Genomic DNA, 21,911 nt, shown 5'->3' with positions numbered 1-21,911 from the left:
ATCGATGATGTAGAAATTTTGTTCAATTTCAACCACTCCTAATCCAGTTCAGAAACATGATGCAAGTAGATGAATAAAAAGTTAAAATTTATTAGTACAGTATCATATTACCATAAAATTTACCCTGAGGCATCTAGGTTTTAGAGTAACTAATTCTTTCATGGACACACATAACAACTCTACCTTCTGACCTCTGAAAACATATTTTATTTATTTTTTCTAACTATTCATCAACCATGGACTTATAAAGCATTCTGTATAAATTTGGGGGTAAAAATAAATAAATAAACCCTCTATAGTTCTGCTCACCAACATTTTTGACCTGTAAGGGTCTTGTAACACAATTTTCCAGTTCTCTACTGCAGATCAAAGACCATGGCAGGCACTCTCAAATACACATGCATGACCATTAGCCTCAAGCCAATCTGAAACTACGCTAGAAATAAAGAAGTTAGCATATATACATAGGATGTTTTATCAACAGTAGGCAAAAGGTGAAAGGACCTAACATAGAACCTTATATATCCTCCCCTAGTTGGGGAGGAAGAGAAAGAGTCGGTGGACGATTGATAAGACTTGGTTAATATATGAATTTGGTTGTTCCCTATTATAATGATATCAAAAAGCTAATTCACTGAGGAATACAATATCTAGTACCAAGGAGGTAATGCTTTTCCTCTATTCTGTACTGTGAGATGTTATCAATAATAATTTTCAGTTCTGAACACCACACCACATGCTCTGGAGGTCAAAATATTTTCAATTTCTGCCAATATAATCATTTGGGGAAATGGTGTCTTCTAAATCTAGAGTTTTCCTCACTACTAGTGTGGTTGACTATCTGCTGATGAAGAAATGCAAACAGCTAATAAACTCTTCTTTGTGAACTGCCTGTTCATATTCTTTATCAATTTTCCTTAGGTTATTATTATTATTTTTAAATCATTTTCCAGGGGTACCTGGGTGGCTCAGTCAGTTAAGCAACCAACTCTTGATTTCGGCTCAAGTCATGATTTCATGGTTCGTGGGTTTGAGCCCCACATTGGGCTCTGTACTGCCAGTGTGGAGCCGGTTTGGAATTCTCTATGTCCCTCTCTCTCTCTTCCCTCCCTCCTCTCTCAAAAATAAATAAACATTTAAACATTAAAAAAAATTAAAACCATTTCCTGAAAACTCTGCATTTTCAGGATTCTGACCCTTTCTCAGTTACGTGGCACACGGTTTTCTTCCAGTTTACTATTTGCATTTAGCTTTTATTTATAGGGGCTCTTCTATATAACTTTTGAAAAATGTATACATTGTCAAAATGTGTCAGTTTTTGCTTAACACCCTCTTTTCTGTTTTCCCGGTGATTGTCTTTTCCAGCAGAGATAATACAAACATTAACCCCTATATTCTTCACTTTTTCACATTCTGAACTTTGGTTAGAAGTACAGATCCAATTTTATATTCTCGTACTTGGAAATCTATTGTACCAATATTCTTTAGTAAATAAGAGTTTTTCCCTCTGAACTAAACTGCCACTTTGATAATATTTTTTAAGTTCTGTAATTACTTGTAACAGTTAGATTTTATTCCTTTTGGTTAACTTCTCTTGGGCCAATACCATGCTGATTAAAGAAGGTCTGTGATAATTTTTAACACCTAGGCTTCCTCGCTCTTATTCTTGGCTCAGTTTTCTAGAATGTACTCATTTAAAGGGTACTTTCTATAGGCACAGATAATAAGATGGAACTGTATGTATTATAACTAAAAAAATGTAGTTACTTAAGTTAATAGGAAGAGTCTTGATTCCATACAATGAATAAAAGTTAAAAAGGAGAAATAATCACATGGACAAAAGCAACTGACATGTATGGTGAACACTATGTCTCACATGTGAGATTAACAACAAGTTATTTCAGAGCAGAGGAAACTGAGGCACAGGTAGGAAATGGAAGAGAGTGTCAGAACGTGACTAATGGTAAAAACAAAAAGAGAACACATCTACCAAGGGAGGCACAGGGGCCAAATAAGATGGAGCTCACTGATATTTCACCTGTATATTCCTACCCACACAGAGGTAAAGAGATAAACTGGTCATTCTACAGCTGGTCACAGCCAAGAACAACGCCTGAGCTCAACGGAGGCAACAGTTATGTAGTTATGTAATACTTCTAGTCTAAGGCTTGCTCTTTTGATTTTCAGAGATTATGAATCCACCCCACAAACGGTAATAAAGAACATAAACAATCTGTGCCTTTGCCAGCAGAAGACCCCAAGCATCTATTCTCCAATTCCTATCAAAAACAAACTTGAGGGGTGCCTGGCTGGCTCAGTCAGAAGAGCATGTGACTCTTGATCTTAGGGTCATGAGTTCAAGCCCCATTTTTATATATATAAAACAAAACAAAAGAATACAAATTTGAGTCCTCTCATGACTACTGGGAGTATAAATGTGACTACTGTAATTCCTACTCTAAAACCCACCAGTGTACCAAGAGAAACTTTCATAAAAATATGAAACAACCCCAAACCATAGATCAGGAAGTACTTCATCAAATATAATACAATTTGAGACAAGGTAATAATAACACCATGAGCCAACATATACCTCTACATATCCAAGTAATGGTGAATTTTCCTGAAAATAATAGAAAAGTCCTTTAAAAATCTTTTTTGAAAAAAAGATAAATGAGGGTATAGACCCTCATAGGAGAGAGCACAAATATTCCTCTGAGGGTACATTGCAATATGGAGGAAGGGTAAGGGAGACAGGATAAAGAAGAGATGATATGGACATGTCATGTTCATTTTCTCTGACTTCTAATTCAGAGAACTGTAAGAGGAGATGCTGTGAACACAGTTGAACAGAAGGAAATACATCATCATCAGAGAAAGAACCATGTTACATGGAGAGTCACAGTGCATTCTGTCCTGGGTGATCTATTCTCCTAAAAGGAGGGAACACCAATACTTAGGAGATAAATGGCTCCAGGTCAGGGGACAAGAAGCCTCTGTGAGAAAACATCCTGAGACAAGACGAGTGAACTGAACCTTCCAGACGCCCCAGAACACAGCACTCCCTGTACGACGACAGATAATACCAATAACTGAGTTCTTTCTTACCTTATTCCAGTCACATATTCTAGGAGGTTTACAAATATTAACTCTTTTAATCCTTAAAACAACTTCAGGGAAGTAAGTACTCTTATTATCTCCACTTTACAGATGAGGTAAATGAGGGCTAGAGAAGTTAAGTAAACTTCCTTTAGTATGAACCTAAGTAATCTAGCTTAAAGCTCAGGGTTTTGACTACTTACCCTGTATTGCCTTTCACTTTAATGTTAAATAATTAGGAAACCCATAAAGCAGATAAAATTTATTTATACAGGAAATAGTTACATACCTTGTACTGTAAGCTCTGCTTGAGCTTCAATGGTCTCATTTCCATTATCAGCTATACAAAAGTAAGTCCCCGCGTCATCCTCAGTGATCTCACTGATCTCCAGACTACCACCTGCCAGCAGTGCCAATCTTTCAGAGCTGTATAAAAAATATGGATACATTTCAGAGCTAGGAGAATAATACCTGAGAAACTCTCCACATAAAACAGAGAAAACACTTAAACAGCATTATTATTTATATGGCTACAGGAGGACTGAGACTAACAAAATTAGCAGAATATAATTTAGTCCAATTTGCTTTGCTCATATTTTATATGCATAAATATCACAAATACAAACCAAAATGTTACAATGAATTATCTCCAATACTTCTAATCACTATCAAAAGCAGAGTGCTTTTTTAACCAATTTCACTCCTCATAGTCCATCCCTGCCTCCCGCCTCTGCCCAGTTTTTCTGTAAATTAAGTAATTCTGAAGTCTGGAATCAATCTGAGAGTCACTCCACTACAGCACACCACACTGAAAGGACAAATGGAGAGAGTAAAATGTCAGATTAGAAACATAAAGTCATGGGGCCACAGTGCCTACTGAAAGTTTCCTATGGTGGCTTGGCTCAGAAGGGGAGGAAAAGGGCAGGAAGGGGAGGAAAAGGGCAGGAAGGGAGAGAACAGGGCTGCCAGGGTGCAGCTCCCTGGGTGTGGTTGCCTGGCGAGAACCAGCCATTATCAACAAGGACACTGCCCACTATAACCCAAATCTACAGAGTGATTTAAATCTTTTAAAGAGAATATTTAAAGGAAAAGTAAAGTGATCCTAGAACATCGAGGAAGAAATCACAAATCAATATTCTCATCAAATTTTAATAAATAAGTGAACAAGTTTAGTTGATTTGGAGAGTTTGTAGAGTTATAATTTTATTTTTATTTTGAGGTTCTATGTCTAACCTGGTTTTCATAGGCAGATTTTTTTCTCTCAAATTTTAATATTGTCACATTTCCTATCTGGATCTATGTTCAACGAAAAATGTTCTGATTATAATTTGGCTTTTCATCTAAAAGTCCTGCTGTGTAAAAAATAGAGGAAATGACTATTTATTCTGTGCCACAATTATAATTCTCAACCTAAGTAAAGTGCTATTCTGGCTTAAATGTCAGTATACTGTTAGCCTGAGTAATTAGTCTTCCTGAATCTGATAAACAAGATTAAGTTTCTGAATAAAGAAAGAGGAAAACCAGAATGAGGTTGGTGACTTCCCTAAGAAATACCCTGCAAAGTCACAACTAAACTTTATCAAGTGGCCTTCCATTGTGAAACATGTCTCCTATGCCCTCAAATCCCAATTTACTGTGATAAGACAGAGAAGCAGTGCAACAGATCATGGAACGGGGCACGGTCTACTAGGATAAGACAGATAAGACAGGGTTTCCATGCCTCAAAAAATAGGAAAAATTTACAAAAATTAAAATCCTCTATTTCACCCTTAGACAAAAATCACTACTAATCTTAAAAAATGGAAAACAATATTCAGGAGTAGAAATTCAGCAATATACATATGGTACCCAGCTGAGGGGACTAGTTGGTATGGTACTTTTGAACTGAGAGACAGTAATTTTTATCTAACAGTTATACTAAAGAATACTCCTAATACTTTCTTTGCTCATATTTGCTATAACTGAGTGTCATGACAGATGTCAATCTTTCTTAATAGAAATTATTTTACTCCCTTAAAAGAAGTCTGGGAGGAAAAATGTCCATTGGCTTGACAGAATTCATTTAATTTGTTCACATGCTGATATACTAGCTTATAGTAAGAGGGCAATCAAGTCTTTAGAACTCCAAAATTCAAAGATACAAGCAAAAGGAACAATATGTGACAAGTTTATGCCTGGTCACTGAACGCAAGTTAGACGGAGTGTGTGTATCCCTGAGTAGTCTGGGTCAGTCCAAGACAGTTCACTGTGCTAAGGAGACTTTGTGTGTGTGTGTGTTTTTGCCAAGGAAAAGACTTTTAAGCAGATAAATCACATAATTTAGTGAAGAAGAAGGGGAAAGTGTGGTTGTAAAATCACTGTAATGGTCCAGAATTAAAGAGAAAAAGGTAAACTATAGGCAATTAACAACAGAGGTAGAGAGAAAGCAAGAAGTATTGACCACTCTTAGAAACGATGCAGGAGAAGGTAAGGAGAGGGATTTACCCGCTCATTTAGCAAATATCTGTGGGTGTGCCTCTATGTGTCAGGTAGTAGCTGGGGATGTAGCACTGAGCAAAAATACAACAGTGCTCCCGTGCAACTCGGTGGGAAAGACACACATAAAAGATGGTAATTCTACAAAATGGCATGCCAGAAGAACCTACCAGGAAATTACAAATAAGGAAATATTCTGACCAAAATAATCCTTGGACTGAGATGTGAAGAATGAGGAGGAGTTAACCAATAATGAAAAAGAGAAAAAGATTTCAGAAGGTAGGACTATCGTATGCAAAGGAACAGTGGCAGAAAGGACTACAGGGTATCTGGGGATCTAAAAATAATCAGTGTGGTCTGGCTTAAGAGAGAAAGAGGAGAATGGAGCCAGACCACACAAGCTTTTGAAAGCGATTTTAATAATTTGAGTCCTTAATCTAAAAACAATGAAAATCCATTAAACATTTTACAAAGTGGGTAGGAGGTTGGCAATGATGTTATGAGATCCGAGCTTTGAAAAGGTCACTCTGCCAGAGTGTGAAGATGTATCTGGAGTGAGGCCAGAGTAAGTATGGGAAGAACAGGAGACCACTGGAGTAACTGAGGTGACAGGTGACCGCAGTTTGGAATAAGGTGGTAGCAACACAGATGGCTTTCAGAGATAGTTAGGAGGTGCTGCGACAGCTCTCACAGATGGGTTAGAGAGAGAAGCTGAGGAAAAGACACCTGTCAACGAAGATGCTTAACGTCAGGTAGTGTGTGTGAAGGAGAAAACAAAAGGAAACTTGTTTGTTTAATTGGTTTTTGTGTGTGTTGTTATTTGAGTGAGAGCTAAGCCTTTTTAGACGCAAAAAAAATGGAGACGGATATTTTTGAAAAGAGGATTCATGAAAGTGCTGGAAAAAAATGGAAAGTAGTAAGATCTAAGCACTAACGGACTTCTTAGATGTCTCTTCCTTTAAAACAGCAGAAAAGGAACAGCAGGTGAAAGCTAAATCTTACATATTTTCTGGCACAAAATGTATTCTCTTCTAGTTTTTTCCATTCAACTTCTTATTCTGAGGTAACTGCAGTTCTAATGATACAGAGAGATCAAAGATTCCATGTACCCTTTCCCCAGTTCCTCCCAATGCTAACCTTGTAGAATACAACATCATAATTGGGATACTGACACTTTTATAACCACAAGGACCCCTCACACACACATTTCCAGCCACACTCTCTTCCCTCCTACTCCCCTCTCTTCATTAGCCCCTGGCAACCACTAATCTGTTCTTGGTTTTAGTAATTTTGCCATTTCAAGAAGAAGTTATATAAACAGTATCATACAGTATATAACCTTTGGGGATTGGCTTTTGTCACTCAGCATAATTCTCCAGAGATTCATCCATTTATCCAAGTTGTTGCATGTACCACTGGTTCATTCCTTTTATTGCTCAGCAGTAATTCCACAGTATGGCTATACCACGATTTGTTTAACCATTTGCTCAATCAACGACACCTGGGTTGTTTCTAGTTTGGGGCTATTATGAATAAAGCTGCTGTAAGTATACACATACAGACTTTTGTGTGAACATTAAGTTCATTTCTATGTGATAAATGCCCAAGAGTATAAATGTTAGGTCAGACTGCAGCTGCAACATGTTAAGCTTTTAAAAAAAGCTGTCAGTTTTTCAGAGTGAACATACCATTTTCACATTCCTATCAGCACGGCCAGAGTGATCCTGTTTTTCCACATCCTTGATAGCATTTGATGCTGTGACTTTTAAAAAGTTTAGCTATTCTGATAGATATGCAGCAATGTCTTACTGTGATTTTAATTTGCACTTCCCTAATGGCTAATGATGTTAAACAACTTCTCTTGTGCTTATCTGCCATCTGTATATATTCTCCAGTGAATCATTTATTCATTTGCTTTGCCTATCTCTAATTGGATAATATGCTTTGGTACTGTTGCATCTGAAAGATCTTTATACATTTTAGATACTAGTCCTTTGTTGAAGATTGGCTTTGCAAGTATTTTCTTCCACTCTGTAGCTTATCTTTTCATTCTCTTCACAGGGTCTTTCACAGAGCAAAAGTTTTTAATTTTCAAAAAAGCACACTTTGCTGCTAAATATAGTAACTCTTTGCCTAGCCCTATCTCCTGTCTTTTCTCAACTCTCACTTTGCATTTCACATTCGGGTCCATGAGTTACTTTTTCATATGAGGTGTGCAACATAGGTTGAGGCTCAATTTGTTTGTCTATGGATGGATGACCAGCTTTCTAGCAGCAACTGGTGAAACGGCTGTCTTTCCTCCACTGATCATTTTTTACATCTTTTTCAAAAACTAGTTAGGCAGTTTTGTTTGGGTCTACATTTGGATTCTCTATTCTGTCCCAATGATATATGTGACTGCCCTCCCACAGCACCATACAATCCTGATCACTGTAGTTGTATAGTTAAGTCCTGAAATCAGGTAGACTGATTCCTCTTACTTATTTAAAAAAAAAAAAAAAAACCTGTTAATTATTCCAGTTCCTTTGCTTTTCCATATAAATTTTAGAATAATCTTGTCTGTATCTACAAAAGATCTTGCTGGTATTTTGACAGGAATTGTGTTAACTTGTGTGTCAACTTGGAAAGAACTGACATCTTTATTACTGAGTCTTCTAATCCAAAGACACCGTAGGTCTATTTTTGTACATCTTTGATATCTTTCATTAGCATTTCATAGTTTCTCGTGTACAACTCTAACAAGTATTGTTAGATTCATAGCTAAGTATTTCAATATTTCAATTTTTGTGAGTGATTGTAAATGCTGTTATATCTTTAACTTCAGTGTTCACATACTCATTGCTAGTGTATAGAAATACAACAGTTTTTCTACAAAAAATGTTTTTAAATGGAAAGATACACACTATATGCTTAGAATTGCTACATAAACAAGAGTTCCAAAAATGTAAACTTTGTATTAACTTATCTCTGTACATTGTTCATTATAAAGAGCCCAGATATCTTCGGCAGTTTTCCTCCATTTCTGAAGGATGGCCATCTAGTTTGCTCCTGGTGGCCAGAAATGTTCTCCATTTCTCCTCATTGTTCTCAAGGACTAAAGGACTACTTCAATGAGCCTTGGCATTATGGCAGTCTTTTTTTTTTTATTTTAATAGATTTTATTTAACTCAGTATATCTAAAATATTATCAATGCACATGTAATTATAAAAATTGAAATATTATGCTTTCTTCATACCAAATCTTCAAAAGCTGATGTATATTTTACACTTACAGTACATTTCCATTCAAAGTAGCCATAGTTTCAAGTGTTAAATTTCTAGTGGCTACCATGCTGGACAGCACAGCATTAGATTGGTCTAAAGTTCCAGTTCAAGCTCTGCTTTGAAACAAAAACCAAATCTAACCTCTAACATGAAACAGAGTAATGACTTAAGTCTTTCAAAATTAAATACACACATACACATTTACAAATACATTTAATTGTGTATCTTTGTCTATTGCCCTTTGTAACTTTTGTAACCATGCTTCCTGAAAAAATAGTTTAATCACTTCCTATTAATTTTTTTTATTTTTTTAAATTTTTTTAGTCATTTATTGTCAAATTGGTTTCCATACAACACCCAGTGCTCTTCCCCACAAGCGCCCTCCTCCATCACCACCACCTCTTTTCCCCCTCCCCCTTCAACCCTCAGTTCATTTTCAGTATTCAACAGTCTCTCAAGTTTTGCATCCCTCTCTCTCCCCAACTCTCTTTCTCTCTTCCCCTCCCCCAGGTCCTCCATTAGGTTTCTCCTGTTCTCCTGTTAGACCTATGAGTGCAAACATATGGTATCTGTCCTTCTCTGCCTGACTTATTTTGCTTAGCATGACACCCTCAAGGTCCATCCACTTTCCTACAAATGGCATATTTCATTCTTTCTCATTATGGCAGTCTTGAAGAAGAGAAAGTAAGAGCAGTATAGGTTATCTCTTTTCTTCAATGACTTTGAATTGCCCTTCTCAAAACATACCTGGCTTACCCTGGCTTGGTTTTTTCCTCTGCTGCTTGGGTCTGTTTATCCACTCTTGTTTCCTGGTGCCTAATTTCTGTTTTATAACCTAGATTCTTTATTTTTCCCCATCATGGTAAGTGTGCTCTCTCTAATCCTCATCAGCTATTTCACCCATCCCCCAGTCCCCCCCTCCTATGGGGTAACCATCATCTTGTTCTCTATAGTTAAGAGTCTGTTTCTTGATTTGTCTTTTTTTAACCTTTGCTCATTTGCTTTGTGTCTTAAATTACACGAGATCATCTAGAATGTGTCATTCTCTAACTTCTTTCCTTTGGCATCATACTCTCTAGCTCCATCCATATCATAGCAAATGCAAGACTTCATTCTTTCTATGACTAAATATTATACCATTACACACACACACACACACACACACACACACCACATCTTCTTTATCCATTCATTTATCTATGAACACTTAGGTGGAGAGAAAGGTAAACAAACTATGAGACTCAGAAAGACAGAGAACAAACTGAGGGAGATGGGTGGGGGATGGGCTAGATGGGTGATGGGTAATAAGGAGAGCACTTGTGATGATGAGCACCAGGTGTTGTACGTAAATGATGAATCACTGCATTCTACTCCTGAAACCAATACTGTACTATATGTCAACTAACTAGAATGTAAATAAAAATTTGGAAGAAGAAAAAAAGAAAAACAACAAAATAGGAATTTTTATGTTTATATTCATGGGGTATACTGGGCTGCAGTTTTCTTTTTTGTACTATCTTTGGTTTTGGTATCAGAGTGATACTAGCTTCAATTTCTTCTCTCTTTTTTAAGTGTTTATTTTGAGAGAGAGAGAGAGAGAGAGAGAGAGAGAAAGATCAAGAACACATGGGTGAGCAGGGGAGAGACGGAGAGGGAGAGAGAACCCCAAGCAGGTTTCATGCTGTCAGCACGTAGCATGACACAGGGCTCAGTCTCAACCATGAGATCATGACCTAGGCTGAAACCAAGAGTTGGATGCTTAACCAATTAAGCCACCTAGGCACCCCCAATTCCTCCTCTTCAATTTATGGAGAGATTGTGTAGAACTGGTGTTAATTCTTCTTTAAACATTAAAATTCTCCAGTGAAACTATGTGGGCCTGGAGACTTCTTTTGGGGAACATTTTTTCCTACTTTATTTTGACAGAGAGAGGCCATGGGTGGCATAGAGAGAAAAGGGAGAGAGAATTCCAAGCAGGCTCCATGCTGATAAAGCACAAGGCACAGGGCTTGAACTCACAAACTGTGAGATCATGACCTGAGCCGAAATCAAGAGTCAGATTATTTAACCGATTGAGCCACCTGGGTGCCCCTGTTTTCTGGGACATTTAAAATTACAAAGTCAATCTCCTTAATGGACACCTATTCAAATTATCTATTTCATACTGGGCTAGATGTGGTAGGTTGCATTGTTGAGCAGTTTATTTTGTATAAGTGTCACGTTTACATGTGTATAGTTACTTATAGTGTCCCCTTATTATTATTTTGATGACTGCAAGACCTGTAGTAGCATCCCGTTTTAGCCCTAATACTGATCATTGCATCTTCTTTTTTTGTAGTTCAAGGATTCTTTCCTCTCTCCCATTCAGTCTGCTGCCGAGGCCATCCACTGAGGCTTTAATTTTTTTTTTTTTATGTCTTGGTTCAAAATTTCCCACTAGGTTCCTTAAAACTATTTATTTGAGGAGACTTTTCTATGTATTTGCTGAGATACTCATTTTTTTTTGAGTGAGTGAGAGAGAGAGAGAGAGCGCGCGTGCACACGCACGTGCAAGTGAGTGGGGGATGGGCAGAGAGAGAATCCCAAGCAGGCTCCCCTCTCAGCACAGAGCCCAACTCAGGGCTCGATCTCACCACCACAAGATCATGACCTGAGCCAATATCAAAAGTCAGACACTTAACCAACTGAGCCACCCAGGTATCCCTTTCTGGAGATACTCTATGTTTTCATTTGTTTCAACTGTGTTTGTAATTGCTTATTGAAGCGTTTCTATGGTGACTGGTAACAGATAATTCTAAAACTTGCCATCTCAGTGTTAGCCTCTACTGTCTCTTCTCATTTGAGATTTTCCTGGTTCTTGGTATGATGAGTGATTTAAGACAAAAAAAAATTTTTTTAACATTTTATTTTTGAGAGAGCGTGAGCAGAGGGGCAGAGAGAGAGGGAGACACAGAATCCAAAGACAGGCTCCAGGCTATGAGTTGTTAGCATAGAGCCCGATGTGGGGCTCGAAATCACAAACCATGAGATCATGACCTGAGCTGAAGTCGGACATTTAACCGACTGAGCCACCCAGGCGCCCCAAGACAAAATTTTTTAGTGTTTATTTCTGAAGGAGAGACAGAGTGCAAGCTGGGGAGCGGCAGAGAGAGGGAGACACAGAATCTGAAGCAGGCTCCCGGCTCCCAGCTGTCAGCCCAGAGACCAACGCAGGGCTCAAACCCACAGGTCACAAGATCATGACCTGAACTGAAGTCAGACATAGAAATGACTAAGCCATCCAGATGTCTCTGATGAATGATTTTCAACTGAAATCTGGATATTTGAGGTATTATGAGACTCTGGATCTCACTAAACCTTTTGCTTTAGCTGGCTTCTTCTGACACTGCTCTAGAAGAGGAAGGGGACGTACTACCTCATTACTGTCCAAAAGTTCAGGTTCCTCACTCAGTCTCCATTTTAATATCTAAGGGGAGGAGGGGATTCCTCATTATTCCTTAACAGTCAGAACTCCTAATTAGGCCTCCACTGACTGATACTACCTTCTGGCTGGGTGCAGAAGGAATGTCTCATTACCATTCTCCACATGGTGTCCACTGACCACGGAGCGGGGAGGGGCCTCAATCCTACATGATGGTGAAAGTTCTGACTCTCCAGGAGGTCTTCTTTGATATCACCCCAGTGTGGAAGGAAAGAGCTGTCTTTTATTGCCAGACAGGATAAAAGCCCGTATTTCCCGTGTGGTTTCTATTAATACAGCAGAAGACGGGGCCCTGATATGGACTGGTTGAGATCAAAGTTTTGGCTCCTTATTTAGCCTCTGATACCATATGGGTTGGGGAATCTCATTACAACCTGGTAAAGGTGGAAGTCTAGGCTTCCCATGTGACCTCTACTGGTATAGGTGAAGGTGGGGCTACAATTTCTTCTGTAGTAGAAATAAGTGTGATTATAGTCTAACACTTTTTGTCTTGTTATACTTCCCCTTTCCTGGTCCTCTATCTAGAGAGAGTACACTTTTGTTCAGAGCATTTTTAAATGTGCCACTTGGCATTTACGTATCTCAACTTGAGCTTCTTCACCTCAAGTTGAGATACATAAAACAAAAACGAAACCCAAGGAACTCACCGTCATGTTGTTACTTGGGTCCCAAGGTCTCTAACCAGTCTTCCTCTCCCCATCTTTCAGAGTCTTATGTTTGTTTTATATATAATGTCTGGGGTTTTTAGTAGTAGGAAGAACAGGAAAAATATATCTATTCCATCTTCCCAGAAATGGAAGTTATCCATTTGTTTTTTTAGGTAATCTAATTTTTTTACTGTTGTCAATTATAATAACATTAAGCATTTTTATAGCTTTAACTTGTTCATTTGCAGCTGGGTTCTGATCTTTCATTGCACCGAAACAGAAATTACACGGTTACCAAATTACTTTATGCTGTCAGTTCCTCTACACTTTAAGTATTTATATTTTCTCGATTCTCTCCCTTTAAAATAAAACAACTCAATGAATGGGTTACATTTCCATCACCCCTCCTTCAATACTATGTTTGGTTTAGATCTAAACAAATTTGGTCAAAAGATTAAGTAAATACATTAATTCTTAAGTTACAAAAGCCATGATAATGTTTCATTTATTTATTTTAATGTCAAAAAATATGTATTTAGTTAGTTTCAAGTTTTATTTAAATTCCACTTAGTTAACATACAGCATTACATTCGTTTCAGGAGTAGAATTTAGTGATTCATCACTTACATATAATACCCAGTGCTCATCACAACAAGTGCATTCCTAATACCCATCACCCATTTAACCCATCTCTTACCCACGTTCCCTCCAGCAACCCTCGGTTCGTTCTCTACAGCTAAGAGCCTGTTTTGGGATGCCTGCATGGCTGAGTTGGTTAAGCATTTGACTTCAGTTCAGGTCATGAACTCATGGTTCATGAGTTGGAGTCCCGCGTCAGGCTCTGTGCTGACAGCTAGCTCAGAGCCTGGAGCCTGCGTCGGATTCTGTGTATCTCTCGGTCTCTGCCCCTCCCCTGCTTGCACTCTATCTCAAAAATAAATAAACATTTAAAAAAAAATTTTTAAGAGTCTGTTTTATGGTTTGCCTCCTCTCCCCACACCATGTTCATCTGTTTCACATGTGAGTGAAATCATATGGTATATGCCTTTCTTTGACTGATTTCACTTAGCATAAACTCTCTAGCTCCATCCACCTCACTCCAAATGGCAAGATTTCATTCTTTTTGATGGCTGAGTAATATTCCATTGGATGTATACCACCTTTTCTTCATTCCTCAATTGATGGACATTTGAGCTCTTTCCATAATTTGGCTATTGTTGATAATTCTGCTATAAACATCAGGATACATGTACCCTTCTAAATCAGTACTTTTATATCCTTTGGGTAAATACCTAGTAGTACAACTGATGGATCATAGGGCAGTTCTATTTCAAACTTTTTGAGGAACCTCCATACTGTTTTCCAGAGTGGCTGTACCAGTTTGCATTCCCACCAACAGCAGGATTCCCATCAACTCTGCATCTTTGCCAAAATCTGCTGTCTTGTGTTAATTTTAGCCATTTTGACAGGTGTGAGGTAGTATCTCAATGTGGTTTGGATTTGTACTTCCCTGATGATAGGTGATGCTGAGCATTTTTTTCATGTACCTGTTAGCCATCTGTATGTCTTCTTTGGAAAAATGTCTATTCATGTCTTTTGCCCATTTATTAACTGGATTATTTGGGTTTTGGGTGTTGAGTTTCATAAGTTCTTATTTTGGATACTAGCCCTTTATCAGATTATTTGCAAATATCTTCTCCCATTCCATAAGTAGCCTTTTAGTCTTGTTGATTGTTTTCTTCACTATCCAAGAGGTTTTTATCTTGATGAAGGCCCAATAGTTCATGTTTGCTTTCGTCTCCCTTGCCTCTGGAGATATGTCTATAAGAAGCTGCTACAGTCAAAGTCAAAGAGGTTGCTGCCTATGTTCTCCTGTAGGATTTTAATGGTTTCCTATCTCACGTTGAGATCTTTCATCCATTTTGAATTTATTGTTTTGTATGGTGTAAGAAAGTGGTCCAGTTTCATTCTTCTTCAAGTTGCTGTTTGGTTTTCCAAACACAATATGTTGAGAGATCTTCTTCCATTGGATATTCTTTCTTGTTTTTTAAAGATGAGTTGTGGATCCATTTCTGGGTTTTCTATTCTGTTCCACTGGTCTATGTGTCTGTTTTTGTGCCAGTACCATACTGTCTTGATGACTGTGGCTTTGTTACATAGTTTGAAGTCCAGAATCATTATGGCTCCAACTTTGCTTATCTTTCGCAGGATTGCCTTGGTTATTTGGGGTCTTTTGTGGGTCCATACAAGTTTGTGGCTACAAACTTGAGGACACCTGTTTGTTCTAGCTGTGAAAAATGCTGATGGTTTTTGATAGGGATTACATTAAATGTGTAGATTGCTTTGGGTAGTTTATAGATTTTAACAATAATTGTTCCAATCCATGAGCATGAGATGCTTTTCCACTTGTGTCATCTTCAGTTTCTTTCAGAAGTATTTCATAGTTTACAGTGTACAGGTCTTTTACCTCTTTGGTTAAATTTATTCCTAAGTATCTTATGTTTTTGGTGCAATTGTAATTTGGATCTATTCCTTAATTTCTCTTTCTGCTGCTTCATCATTTGTGTATAGAAATCCAAGAGATTTCTGTATGTTGATTTTTATATTCTGTGACTTTACTAAATTTGTGGATCAGTTCTAACAACTTTTTTGGTAGACTCTTTTGGGTTTTCTACATAGAGTATCATGTCATCCACAAATAGTGAAAATTTGATTTCTTCCCTGCCATTCTGGATGCCTTTTATTTCTTTTTATTGTCTGACTACTGAGGCTAGGACCTCCAGTAATATGTTAAATACTAATGATGAGGGTGGATAACCCTGTCTTATTCCTGTCCTTAGAGGAAAAGCTCTCAGTTTTTCCCCATTCAGAATATTAGCTGTGGGTCTTTTGAAATACGGCCTTTGTGGTGTCAAGCTATGGTCCCTCTATCCCTACTTTATTGAAGGTTTTTATCAAAAATGGATGCTGTACTTTGTCAAATCCTTTTTTCTGCATCTACTGAGAGAATCACACAGTTCTTATCCTTTCTTTTATTGATGTGGTGTATCAGTTGATTGATTTGCCAATAACAAACAACCTTTGCGACCCAAAATAAGTCCCATTTGATTGTGATGAATGATTCTTTTAACGTACTGTTGGATTTGGTTTGTTAGCATCTTGTTGATAATTTTTGCATTCATGTTCATCAGGGATACTGGCCTAGAATTCTCTTTCTCAGTAGGGTCTTTATCTGGTTTTGGAATCAATGTAATTCTAGCCTTACAGAGTGAGATTGGAAGTTTTCTTTACATTTCTATTTTTTGAAACAGTTTAAGAAGAAGAGGTATTAACTCTTCTTTAAATGTTTGGTAGAGGCATGCCTGGGTGACTCAGTCGGTTAAGCATCTGATTTCAGCTCAGGTCATGATCTCATGGTTTGTGAGTTCAAGCCCCACCATGCGCTCTGTGCTGACAGCTCAGAGCCTGGAGCCTGCTTCAGATTCTGTGTCTCCCTCTCTCTGTCCCTCCCCCACTCACACTCTGTCTCTGTCTCTTAAAAATGAATAAATGTTTAAAAAAATATTTTAATGTTTGATAGAATTACCCTGGGAAGCAATCTGGCCCTGGACTTTTGTTTGTTGAGAGATTTTGGATTACTGTTTCAATTTCTTTGCTGGTTGTCAATCTGTTCAAGTTTTCTATTACTTTCTGTTTCAATTTTGGTAATTTACGTGTTTCTAGAAATTTATCCGTAGCTTACAGATTGCCCAATTTATGGCAGGTAATTTTTCATAAAATTATCTTAAAATTGGTTGATTTTCTGTGGTGTTGGTTGTGATCTCTCCTATTTATGATTTTATTTATCTGGGTTCTTTCTTCTTTTTGATAAGTCTGGCTAGGAATTTGTCAGTTTTTCTTCTTTCAAAGAACCAGCTCCTGGTTCCATGGATCTGTTCCACTGGGTTTTGTTTCTAGATCATTTATTTCTGCTTGATCTTTATTACCTCCCTTCTTCTGGTGGCTTTTGGCATCATTTGTCGTTCATTTTCTAGCTCATTTAGGCGTAAAGTTAGATGGTATATTTTGAGATTTTTCTTGCTTCTTAACGTAGGCCTGTATCGCTATATTCTTCCCTTTAATGACCTCTTTTGCTGCATCCCAAAGGTTTGGGACTGTCAACATTTTCATTATCACTTGTTTCCAAGTATTTTTTTTTCTTCTATTTCCTAGTTGATTCGTTCATTCTTTACTAGAATGCCTTTAATCTTCATGTATTTGTGGTCTTTGCAAACTGTTTCTGTAGGTGACTTCAAGTTTCATAGTATTCTGGTCAGAAAACATGCACAGTATGGTCTCAGACTTTTTGTACTTGTTGAGGCCTGACTTATTACCTAGTTTATCTATTCTGGAGATTTTCCCATGTGCACTCAAAAAGAATGTATCTTTTGCTGCTTTAGGATGAAATGTTCTGACTCTATCTGTTAAGTCCATCTAGACCAGTATGCATTCAACACCATTGTTGCCTTGTTGATTTTTTACTTAATCCATCCATTGATTAAGTGAGATATTAAAGTCCCCTACTTTTACTGTATTATTACAAATGACTTCCTTTATGCTTAATTGTTTTACCTATTTCAGTGCTTTCAAGTTGGGGGCATAAATATTTACAATTGTTAGGTCTTCCTGTTGAATAGACACTTTCATTATGATCCAGTACCCTTCTTCATCTCTTGTTACAATCTTCAACTTAAAATCTAGTTTGTCTGAAAGTGAGTTTTTCTACTCTGGCTTTCTTTTGACGTCCATTACATGGCAAATGGCTCTCCACCCCCTCACTTTCAATCTGCAGGTGTCTTTAGGTCTAAAATGAGTCCCTCATAGACAGCATATAGATGGGTCTTGTTTTTTATATCCATTCTGACAATCCATGTCTTTTGGTTGTGGAGTATTTAGCCCATTTACATTCAGTGATTATTTATAGAAATGAATTTAGTGCCATCTTATTACTTGTTTTGTTGTTTCTAGAGATTTCCTTTATCTAGTCTCTGTCACTTATAGTCTTTCTTTCCCAAAGAGTCCCCTTTAATATTTCTTGCAAGGCTGCTTTAGTGGTCATGAATTCCTTTAGTTTTTGTTTTTCCAGGAAACTCTATCTCTCCCTCTATTCTGAATGACAGCCTTTCTGGATAAGAGTAATGTGGGCTGCATATTTTTCCCCACTTAGCACACTGACTATATCATGCCACTCCCTTCTGGCCTGTAAAGTTTTTATGGAGAGACCTGCTGCTAACCTTATTTGTCTTCCCTTGTCCCAAACAAGTTAGGGACTTCTTTCTCTTGCTGCTCTTAGGATTTTTTTTATCTCTATATTTTGCCAATTTAACTATGGTACATCCTGGTGTTGGCCTGCCTTTGTTGATGTTGATGGGAGTTCTTTGTGTATCCTGGATTTGGATGTCTCTTTCCCCGATTAGGGAATTTTTCAGCTATAATTTCCTCAAATAAACTTTCTTCCCTTTTCCCTCTTCTTCTTCTTCTGGGACTTCTAGAAGAATGTTATTTATACTCCTGATATGAATGTTATTATGCTTTATGGAGTCATTGAGTTTCTATGACTGCATCTGTGATCCAGTGTTTTTCTTTCCCTCTTCTTTTCAGCTTCATTATTTCCTTAATTTTATCTTCTATATCACTTAGTTTCTCTGCTTCTTCCATCCCTGTGATCATTACATCCAGTCAGTTCTGCCATCTTGGTTATAATATTTTTTATTTCAGCCTGACTAATTTTTAGGTCTTTTATCTCTGTAGTAAGGGACAAACTCCCTGGTCTTCTATTCTTTTCTCAAGCCCAGCTAGCATCTCTATGATTGATGCTTTAGATTCTAGATCAGGCATATTACTTATTAGATCACTAGTCACGACCTTTTCTTATTCTCTCTTTTGGGATGAATTCCTCCATCTTGGCATTATGTCTAGGTCTCTGTTGTCTTGTGTTAGGAAAGCCTGTTATATTTCTTCCTCCTGAGACTAATGGCTTTATAAAGAAGAGGCTTTTCACGGTCCAGGGCCTGGTGCTTCAGGAAATGTCTCTGGTATATGCTGTGTGCACTCTGCTCCTGTGTTTTAGCTGCTCTTTCCCTCAGGTCAGTCCTCTGCAGTTTCTCCTTGCCTGCAGTGGGGAGTATCTGGAGCTTGGCCAGAGTGTGGCTGGCAGGTTTTAACTAGGTATGCTCTAGTCTGTCTGCTTGTTAAAACAGACCTGATGCTATTTCCACCAGAGCTGAAGCTTTGCAGAACTCTATGGTCAGTAGAACTCTATGGTCAGGGGGTTTGTGCTGGTCTCCTGGGGGTAGAGGCTTGTTGCTTTGGTTCTCAGGCACACTTATTACATAAAGCAGCATCTGCAAAGAGGGGTGGGCCTTCATGTAAGCTGTTCAGGCCACCACTGTTGGTGCTGTGCTGCTCACTGAAGTTAGTTTACCCTTTGGGGTTGGGGACAGAAATGGTACCAGCCCCCTCCTTCATGCCCAGAAGGGGAGCTCATGCCCACTGCTGTCTGGGAAGCCCTCTTAGAAGAGCAAACAATCTCCCCTCATGTCCCAGGTGTCCCTCAGCTAACTGCCTTTACCCTGCCTATGTCTGGGCCATCTGCTCACCCAATAGCACAGTGCGTCCTGTTCTATCCTAGGCAGGCTGGATGAGTTTTTAAACTCCAAACTTTAGGGAGCTAGCATGGTATGGACCCACACTGGTCCTCTATAGGAGTCTTGCCACACTGGGACTGATGCAGGTTTGTCCCTGAAGGGCAGTCACAGCAAAGTGCAGGGGTGTGGAATTTGGTGTAAAGCACAGCAGAGAGCCGCTGTCCGCGTTAGCTGACCTCAGCAGGTGGCTCTGTGCCTATGCTGATGGGCGAGGGAGAGTAAAGGTGCTCGCCAGCTCTTTTGTTTCCGGAGAGGCAATGCCACCTTTCCAGATGCTCTTCAACAAGGGGGGACCATCTCTCCCAGTGCACCATTGGCTCCTGCGCTGTCTGCCCTCCTTCTCCTCAGGGCTCCACACCACCCATGCCACAGTCCTCTCAAAGTCCAGTCTTTGTTGATTGTAAAAACTCACAAAAGTCAGCCCCTCTCATTTTCCCAGTCAATGGCTTGGGAGAAGCATTTTCTTTGTGTGATCCCCTATGTGTTTCTTTCTCCCCCCGCTTTCTCCTCCTCCTCCCCTGCTTGCACACTCTCTCTCAAAATAAATATTACATAAACATTAAAAATTAAAAAGCTGAAGTAACACCATGACTTTACTGTTTTGGTAGAACTACATTTCACTTTAACTGTGCACTGTATAAATTATTATTATTATATTTAGTAGTGCACATGTACATCTTAGTTTTTTTTTACCTAGCTACCAAAACTTTTAAATGATATATGTGGCTTGCATCATATTTCTACTGGACAGCACTGCTCTGCAACAGTGGTCATCACCTGGGGGCCATTTTGTCCCTCCGGAACCAGAAACAGTTTTGGTTGTCACAACTTGGGAGTGCTACTGGCATCTAGCAGACAGAGGCCAAGGGTGATACTAAACATTCTACAACACACAAGATAACTTCGTTTTAGAAACAAAATATACCTACACACCACCACCACCACTACCTCAGTTCTTTTATCAGAGTACAGCAGAGAAAAGCCCCCACTACATAGATCAAGTACCCATTACATGAGGACGTAATGAGGGATGAAAGGATGGCTGTTGACAGAAAGGCTTTTGTGGAAGAGGAAGAATTTTGATCATAGAAGAAGGGTGGCAGGAGTTTAAAAGGCAAAAACAAAAACATGAGGAACACATTTTCTTTTATTGTTAGAGTAAAGATTACCACCAACAATATGCACATGAAAATGAATGATAAGTCCCAGACTAGTTAAGAACCAGAAACTCTTGCAACAATTTAGGAAGGAGGTCTTGAGGCCTTAAGCTAAGTACACTGTAGCTCAGAAAGAACGAACGGAATAATTAGCCCTTAATATTTTGAAAGCAGTTTTTTCTTTAAACATCCTAATCATATACATTCTTGAAACTATTTCAAGAATAACATATGAGCATTATAATGTGTTTAAATAAAAAATAAAGTAGATGACCATTTTTTTTCATTATTAATCAGTAGTCCCAAACAAGATTAAACCATGTCTGAAGCTAAGGCTGAAAAAGGCTTTTAGGTAGACATTACCTTTCTGTGTCAAGTGCCTCCTCATTTTTCATCCATCTAATGGCTGGAGCAGGAAGTCCTGAAGCAACACACGGCAACACTGCACTCTGACCAAGGACTCTGACTAAGGAAGAAGGTTGTTTCAGAAATACCAAGTTTGATGTGAACTCAGGATCTAAAAAATAAAAGACAACAATTAAGAAAGCATTTTACCACTTTAATGGTATGGAATGGCAATTTCCCATTTAGTCTGTGTGATTTTATTTTTTTTTTTTAAGTAGGCTCCATGCCTAATGTGGAGCTTGAACTCATGACCCTGAGATCAAGAGCTGCATGCTTTACCGACTGAGCCAGTCAGGTATCCTGTCTGGCTTTATATTAACAAAGTATTTTAAGAAAAAGTGACACAAGAAAATTCCAATTAAATCAGCAAACATTTCTTAAGTCATTTCAATGTACAAAACAGTGTGCTAGGCTCTCTGGGGGCCTTAAAGATGTACCAGTTATAGCCCTAACCTTAAGGTGCTTACTGATCAACTGGGAGAGAAAATTTGCCATGAATCCCCTTCACTTTAAAAGACTGGATAAGGGGGTGCCTGGATGTCTCAATCGGTTAAGCATCCGACTCTTACTTTCAGCTCAGGTCACGATCTTGTGGTTTGTGAGTTCGAGCCCCATATCGGGCTCTGCTGCTTGGGATTCCATCTCTCTCCCTCTCACTCTGCCCCTCCTCCACTTGTGCTGTCTCTGTCTCTCTCAA

General features: G+C 38.5%; 1 protein-coding gene across 1 annotated transcript in view; it reads right to left on the bottom strand.

Moving 5' to 3' along the window:
• NEO1 (neogenin 1) overlaps positions 1-21,911 on the bottom strand; it is a 222,861-nt gene that overhangs the window by 141,006 nt on the left and 59,944 nt on the right. The window contains exons 8-9 of the mRNA XM_029952270.1: positions 21,173-21,326; positions 3,389-3,525 (exon numbers count right to left, since the gene is read on the bottom strand). Of these exons, the coding sequence (XP_029808130.1) occupies positions 3,389-3,525; positions 21,173-21,326 (291 nt within the window). The remainder of the gene's footprint in view (positions 1-3,388; positions 3,526-21,172; positions 21,327-21,911) is intronic.

This window comes from Suricata suricatta, chromosome 9, assembly GCF_006229205.1.
Source record: "Suricata suricatta isolate VVHF042 chromosome 9, meerkat_22Aug2017_6uvM2_HiC, whole genome shotgun sequence".
Lineage (NCBI taxonomy): Eukaryota > Metazoa > Chordata > Mammalia > Carnivora > Herpestidae > Suricata > Suricata suricatta.
This window is presented reverse-complemented; position numbering and strand designations above follow the sequence as displayed.